Source organism: Clarias gariepinus, unplaced genomic scaffold (genome assembly GCF_024256425.1).
Source record: "Clarias gariepinus isolate MV-2021 ecotype Netherlands unplaced genomic scaffold, CGAR_prim_01v2 scaffold_32, whole genome shotgun sequence".
Taxonomy (NCBI): Eukaryota; Metazoa; Chordata; class Actinopteri; order Siluriformes; family Clariidae; genus Clarias; species Clarias gariepinus.
Window position 1 is genome coordinate 206686 of NW_026520999.1, and position 8458 is coordinate 215143.

Sequence of the window (8458 nt, forward strand, 5' to 3'; positions counted from 1 at the left end):
GTTAGCTCTTCCAAAAATAAACATTTTGTTGTTTTGTAAATTTACATTTTGTAAAATTAAAGTTTAGCTAATATTTTTAAAAAGATAAATCTAATAATAAAAACTTAATGATTGATATATAATTTTTTTAAAAGAATCAACTCAGTAAAGTAAATTATCATACCTGTAAGTTTCATTTTCAACTCTGCAGAACTCTGATCACACATTAACAGCCCGGCCTTATCAACTACTCCGAACACAGCTCAAAGTTCAACTTTTGCTCTTGTGTTAATGTAAATGTGTACAACTGAACATAATCTCAATATCACAGGAGTTTAATCTGTGGTTTCATTTATACATTTATATAATCCAATATACTTTGGAGAAAAATGAACAGAAAAGCATCATGACAAACAATCTCTTAGACGCACCGTTGGAACCCAAAGAATATGAAGTAAGAAGATAAAGAACTGACAAACTGAGCAAAATGCAAATAAAATGCAAAGCTGGGAACAACATGCATTACCTCGTTTATTACAGCCAGGAAATAAAGAGACATCTGACCAATCACCAGAGGAACACTGGGTTTAACAGGAAGAATTTAACTTGGAATTTTTATTTATTTAATTTATTTTTTTTTTTTTTTGCTTGTTTGTTTGTTTGTTTTAATATTTTCCTCCTGATCCACACTCCAGTCCAGTAGGTGGCGGTAATGTTAGATGCCACTAGAGGGCAGAAGAGGGCTGTAGTGAGTTGTATTGTGATAGGGATGTACTAGTGATGGGAAGTTTGAACCATTTTAGTGACTCGGTTCTTTAAATCTCTTGTTTACCAAAATGAACGAGTCGTTTAGTTCATTTCGTTGTTTTGATCAAAAGTAAAATGAAATGTTACATTTTCAATAAACAGACCCCCAACACGTCCACATACACACATCTCCAGTAATGAAAATGTTACAGTGCAGCTACGCTGTTAACCTGAATTACTTGACTTTACCATAAAATGCTTGTAAACCTGCACTTAACAATTTTAGTTTTTACACAGGGTAAACATACAATTAACATAAAACCTTCATTAACACAGAACATTTAGTGGGTATAGCAGACCACATCATGCTTGCATTAGTACTAAAAATCATTAGTTCAAAGGTTTGTGTTGTGTTTTTAAACAACCCAGTGGATATTTAATAAATGTAAAATAATGTATTGACATGGTTTTAGTAAATGGATTATTTCTGTTATGTAAATTATATAAAGATAAAACTACACAGTCCATGTATTTACATCATACAGTATTTTCAGTACTAGCTATTTCGAAAAATTCAAGAGAATGAGCTAAAATTGTAACCAATTATAACTAGCAAAACCTTGCTGGTGGCCCATAAAAGTAGCCTTACATTGTTGGTGAACTTAGCATAGTTATGCTGGTTCACCAGCTAAACCATCTTACAGTTGATGGAGATTTGTGGGATGCACATCCAGGGCACGAAGCTCCCGTTCCACCACATCCCAAAGATGCTCTATTGGGTTGAGATCTGGTGACTGTGGGGGCCATTTTAGTACAGTGAACTCAATGTCATGTTCAAGAAACCAATTTGAAATGATTGGAGCTTTGTGACATGGTGCATTATCCTGCTGAAAGTAGCCATCAGAGGATGGGTACATGGTGGTCATAAAGGGATGGACATGGTCAGAAACAATGCTCAGGTAGCGCGTGGCATTTAAACCATGCCCAATTGGCACTAAGGGGCCTAAAGTGTGCCAAGAAAACATCCCCCACACCATTACACCACCACCACCAGCCTGCACAGTGGTAACAAGGCATGATGGATCCATGTTCTCATTCTGTTTACGCCAAGTTCTGACTCTACCATTTGAACGTCTTAAAAGAAATCGAGACTCATCAGACCAGGCAACATTTTTCCAGTCTTCAACTGTCCAATTTTGGTGAGCTCGTGCAAATTGTAGCCTCTTTTTCCTATTTGTAGTGGAGATGAGTGGTACCTGGTGGGGTTTGTAACGAGTGGTTATTTCAGTCAAAGTTGCTCTTCTATCAGCTTCAATCAGTCGGCCCATTCTCCTCTGACCTCTAGCATCAACAAGGCATTTTCGCCCACAGGACTGACGCATACTGGATGTTTTTCCCTTTTCACACCATTCTTAAACCCTAGTAATGGTTGTGTGTGAAAATCCCAGTAACTGAGCAGATTGTGAAATACTCAACACCAACAACCATGCCACGCTCAAAATTGCTTAAATCACCTTTCTTTCCCATTCTGACATTCAGTGTTGCCAACTATTTTCGTCGCTAAAGGGATTTGAAAAGTTGGCAACATTGCTAACATTCAGTTTATAGTTCAGGAGATTGTCTTGAGCAGGACCACACCCCTAAATGCATTGAAGCAACTGCCATGTGATTGGTTGATTAGATAATTGCATTAATGAGAAATTAAACAGGTGTTCCTAATAATCCTTTAGGTGAGTGTATATAAAGTATATTAACATCATGCTTTTACCAAATTTCGGAATTAAACTTTCAATATATTCAAAAATAATTGTATTATAGTACACTTTCCAAAAATATATTATTGGAAAATATACTTTAAGTGAAAAGTTGGTCTAATTTCCAAAGTTTATGTCACGGTTCCTCAATCGGCCTGAGTGTTTCGGCATAACTGCAGAGGCGAGCTGGCGGTTCAATAAAGGTTTTTATTAAGCTTAATACACAAACAACAGTATAGCTCTTTCTTTAGAGCATGTATGACACTTTAATGTAACCACTTAACAAAAACACCACCGACATAAACCTTAATAATAAGAACAACAAAAACTAGACGCCTGGCTGGCTTTCAGTCAGGTTATTTATAATGAACATAATTACTTTCCTCAGTCCAGGTAAATGCTTGCGTCACCTGACCGAGGTGCAGTCTGGGAAATGAAGTTTCTCTTTAAATAAAATAACCAACGCCACAAACCATAACTATAATAAAAAAACAGACTTTGGGCGCTTTGGCGCCCTCTAGGGGTTAACCCTTACAGTTTACTTATTTAAACTTGTTTTTTAATGTCTTTTTGGTATATATATATTTTAAATATGCTGGAAATAATCATTGTACAAATGTACAGAAAGTATACATTAGAATACAATTTTTAATATTCGGTAGTCTCAGTATAATATCAGTAAATTTAAATGTACTTATTTATATGTACTAATATTTAGTGCACTACTCCCTCGTGCATGCGCTCTCACACTCGTTTCTGTGCCCTGAAAATCACTTTTCATAAAAAAGAGAAGAAAAAAAAGATCATTTATGTTTGCACTCTCTCACTCTTCTGTGCACTCACTGTCATGAAGTGACACTTTTGTGTATGTTTGAGTACTTAAACAGTTGTACATTTGAATAAAGAAATTAATAATTTAGAAACTTTTATCATTTGATTCAAGAAAAAAGATCTATAGACAAGATTTTCCTGAAAGACTCCTCCATGTTACACAGACACCCAGAGAGCGTTACAGATCAGTAAACACAGAGAAATCTGCTGCAGCGGCCCACATGAGAATAGAGAATAACTCCAGACTAACTGATGACTGGTAACAACTTCAGCATTTTAACCAGAATATTTAGAACTTTAGCACAAAATAATCTCTTAAAGAATCACTCTCACTCTCATGTCAGCATTTTAAACTAATTTGATCTATAAAAATTCAAAGGCTTAAGTAGGATTGCCCATTTCTTCTCAAACCCTGAGATCCCTTCAAACAGATGGTTATGGATCTTCTCCCACGCCTCCACCTCTGAGCGCCACAGAGCTGCTCTGGAGCGAATGATCTGAGCCACTTCACTTTTGCTCCCTTTGGCCAAACTCATACTGTCTTTACAGATGAGAAAAGCATCTAGACCAATAAAGAGGGCGTTTAATCCAATAAGCCCCGCCCTGGCTGACTTTGAAATGCCCAGAGAAGTTCCTTTAGCCAGCTGGCCAACATCAGGAAGATCTGCAGCCATCTGGGGGATGTTTCGAAATGCTCTAGCACTCTGCAGCCCAAAATCAACTGTGGTTGTTACCACTTCCTCAACTCCAACATCATTTACAGTCGAAGCTGCATCAACAATAGCCCGGAGACCTTGAGCTTCTGAACCAGCCAGATACCTAGCTTCACAAACCTCCCTGCTTCCCACATCTTCCACACAATCCAGGATCTTCTGCACATCTTCCATAAAACTGATGAAGATGTTGTTGCCGTTTTTTCCTTGAAGATTGTTGACTGCCATCTCAGTGACGCCTATAACTATGCCATAAACTCCACTACTGACTCCGAGACCGACACCTGTCAGCGTGAGGCCCAGAGATACACCTGCAGTGACGGGAGCGAGAGCCAAACCTACGATGGACAAAACACCTCCTGCAATACCAACTGAACTTCCAGCCACAGTGGAGATGTCGGAGCCCTTCTTCATCTTGTCCAGCTGAACTGCAGCTTCCTCTAAATCAGACAGAAACTGAAACATCCTGCACTGGCACTTATCGAATATAAAGATAAAGTCTTGTGCCTTCACATCAAATAGAAAATTAATCCTAAACAACTCGTCCTTCCTGTAGAGAAAAAAATTCTTAAATAATTATCAGATGTGTTGTTTCAAATTTAAATAATCAAATTATATATATTTTTATATAAAACACAAAATCAGCATTCTTTAGGAAATAGGAATGTAAAAAAATATATTACAAAGAAAAGCTTTTACCTGATTTTGGTTAAGTGGACTAAATGGTCATGAAGTTCATACACGGACTCCTCACTCACGTTCAGTAAAGATTCCTTACTTCCTCTATAACATAAAGCACGCGGTGATACATTAGAAGCCAACTGAATTATTTAATTATTTGAATTATTACAGTCAAATTCTAGAACTCTCTACTTCTGTATGAATATCGTTTCACTTTGCACATCCTGTGTCCAGCTTAAGTCTTTGGCTTTTCCCAGCACTGTCACTCTTCTTCTCACTCCAGTTGATGTACTTTTATAGTCTCTCTGTGGACACCTCAGTGACTTAAACTTCCCTAAAGACCATTTTCAGTATTATGAAGTAGTGCACATTGTAACCCTCTTCTTTACTTTAATTCAGTTATACAGTATTTATCAAATAAACAAGAAGAGCTCCTGTGTGGATGATACTTACCGATGAACACCTTCAGAACCAGATACACTCCTGGATCTGTAAAAATAAAACATAGCTTGCTTGGTGCCCTTTGTAGTAACTATAATACACCATGAAAACAGCAGGATAAGATCAATACCCTTTCTCCATCTTCTCCCAGATCTGCTCAGTGACACTGATGTATTTGTCCAGCTGGAAGATCAGGACTTCCACGTTGCTGAGGCTTGGCAGAAAGAAAGCTCCTGCGTCTCTCTTGAAGTAGATGAGGAGTGGGGACACACTTATGGCTGCAAAGATCACTGAACGTACAGACAAGGAACTCACTAGGTGTGGGAGGAAGCTCTCGTTCTTATCTTCAAAGATAGAGAGAGAGGTGACGGCTAGTTTCTCCACCGCATCCAGGAAGTGTTGGAGTTTCTCCAGGCCTGCTAAAGTATCCTTCAGAACTTGTCCTAGCTCCTCTTCCAGCTCTGAAGCACTGGACGCTTGTGTCAGGCTGCTCCATATGTATTCGCCCCATGTCTGATTCTTGTGCTCAGCCTTGGCCTTGATGTCTCTCATTTTATCGATCTCAATCTTTCTTTGCTTGGTCCAGTTGGGTTTTTGGACACAGAACTCCTTCACAGTTTTAATGTAATCGAGAGTTTCTAAGATGTACTCTCCCAGCTGCTTCAGCAGTTTCTCTCTGTGATTTATATAAACCAATGTAACTAAATAATACAATTTCTAAATCATTAAATTATTTTTCTTTACATTTATTTGTTGCTGATTCCATGATTGTTTGCAAAATTCGTATTTTAATCTTTTAATTATTATGATAAATTCATGCCTGACTTCCTTGAATACAATTTTATATCAGCACTTCCTTTTTTTATTCCTGGGACAGAGCTGTGAAATAATACTGGATAATAACATAGCTACATGAAATCATGAATATTGTTTGTAAATGCATGTCACATCAGCCAGAGACAGTTCACTGCCCTACCACTAGGTGGCGTCCTCTGTCCAAATTTCTTATGTCTTTTTTAAAAAATGTTGTATACTTACTTTTCCAAGGGGATAAAAAATCATTATTATTCTTATTTAAAGATTAAATTGCTACATATCTGCATATCTAATAGCTTATCAAAGCATTTATATATAACACTTATATTCCCACCATGACATTGTAGAACTCAGTATCCGTATTTACTAAGTGTCTCAGAATCACTCCTAGGAATCACGCTTAAAGTTAATTTGTGAATAAAAATATTCCTACCTAAGAGTAAGAAATTAAAAGTTCTTTGTGAAGGTTCCTACTCTTACTCTCAGTGAGGAGTGGGACTGCACAAAGAAAAGCGCGTGACATCACTTTTCATGACACTGAGAGCCGTCAAGTACGAATATGTTATACTGGGTGTTGTAGTTTTGACAGGTTTTTGTAGTTTTATACAGTGAAAAAGTGAAATAGTGAAATCAGCACCAAATCCGCAGTTGTGTGAAAGCTTTATACACACAGACAAAACTTACACGTGGACTTACTGCATGACGTTATTCTAATCAGACCGCCTCGAAAATGTAAAGCAACCATCGCCTTAGTTTCTGTTAAGGTGATTTTTGCTTTACATTTTCAGGGAACAGTTTAGATGCAGCTTTGAAACTGTGATAATTTGGGTTTGGCAAAGTTGGCAATAATAAATCAAACTTTGCTCTTAGAGCACCATGAAAATGATGTGCGTCACTACTTTCCCTGGAGTTCTTGGAGACATCGATTAACTTTCAGTGCGATTCCTAGAAGTGATTTTAAGATTAGTCAGAAGGTGTTGATTAAGTTCCTATAACAGCAGCTCTGACACTCAAATCATGGGTTTATATTAATACCCTGTTTCTATAGTAACAGCTGAGTGACGTATAGGGCCGACACTCCATGTACTAGGGCCAGTAATTAAGAGATTAAAAGGTCTTATTTAACTAAAAGTTTCCTCTAATGTTTTCTATGTGGCTTTATTCATTCACAAAGAGGACGAGTGTGTAATATAAATATCCCTCTGTGATGAGAACTCAAGTCTTACAGACTGATGTGTGGAAATGTCTACAGGGTATGAAATATGAAATGAAAGTAAGATCCTCAGGCTGTTATTTATCTGCATCCTAATTCCTGGATGAACAGGAAAAACCAGCTGGAATCAAACCTGATGCTATTCCAAGCTATAGGAGTCAGGCAGTGCGCATAAAACTGCAAGCTACTTTCTCTCCACTGGAACTGTTTTTATTTGTGTGTGTGTGTGTGTGTGTGTGTGTGTGTGTGTGTGTGTGTGTGTGTGTGTGTGTGTAACTACTCTCTAATGAATATCTAACCTGCTGAATCAGCTGCAATGTAGAACTAATACAATGTAATGAACAATTCTATTCTCTTCTGTAAAGCAATTTATTAGGAAATCACCCACCTGAGAGCGGAACCCATTTCAGTCAAAGCTGTTCCTCTGCAGGTCTAAAGTTTGGAATAGGAAAAACTTCACTTTGCAGTGTATCTTAAGATTTAAAAAGATAAAATGGCAGATTTTATTCACTTTTAGCTCTAAACACAATTGCGAATCTGTAGACTAAACTAACTCGTGACCATCCGACTCAGCTCCGAGTCTAACAGGAACATCTCTAATAATGAGAATGACTCCTCCCCTGTGCTCCAGCCCACAAATCATGGAACGTTACAGCTTTTAAACAGATTTCTGCTCTTTTTCCCAAAACTCCCAAAACTCATTCATAGGTTAAACCAATTAAACACAAAATATTGGATATAATAATATTCGTCTTCATGTGCTCTGTTATTCAGATAACAAAGTATTAAACCAGTAAAGTTAATTATACGTTTCCGTTCCTGTCCTGTGATGTTCTGAGTTAAAACACAGACTCTGTGTCCTGCTCTGTCTATGAAAAAGGTTATAATTCCTGACTGGTTAATTCTCCACTTTTGTCAACCTCTTGAATAAAAGCTGAAAGTCGTCACTCACATTTGTGTTTCATTTAAAATTCAGTGCGGTGATGTACAGAGTATAAATAACAAAAGCTCATTCTTGTTTCAAAATGTACTGATCATAAATACATATGTATAAATAAAAATATACATATTATATAAATACATGTAGCCTTTTATTTTTCAGATGGTCTGATGTGGATTTACTGGTGTACTTCAGATTATTGTCCTGTTGCACGATCGGATTTCACCCAAGCTTCATCTGTCAGTCAGATGGCCTCACATTTGCCACTAGAATACTCTGGTATGTTATCATGGTCGACTCAGTGTTCAGGTCCTGTGGCTGCAAAAACAAGCCCAAACCATCA

General features: G+C 37.4%; 1 protein-coding gene across 1 annotated transcript in view; it reads right to left on the reverse strand.

The window, feature by feature from the left end:
* LOC128517036 (apolipoprotein L3-like) overlaps positions 1–7688 on the reverse strand; it is a 54364-nt gene extending 46676 nt beyond the window's left edge. Inside the window, exons 1-2 of the mRNA XM_053490780.1 lie at positions 7564–7688; positions 5277–5822 (exon numbers count right to left, since the gene is read on the reverse strand). Coding sequence (XP_053346755.1) covers positions 5277–5822; positions 7564–7580 — 563 coding nt within the window. The 5' untranslated portion in view covers positions 7581–7688. The remainder of the gene's footprint in view (positions 1–5276; positions 5823–7563) is intronic.
* Between the last annotated feature and the right edge of the window lie 770 nt (positions 7689–8458).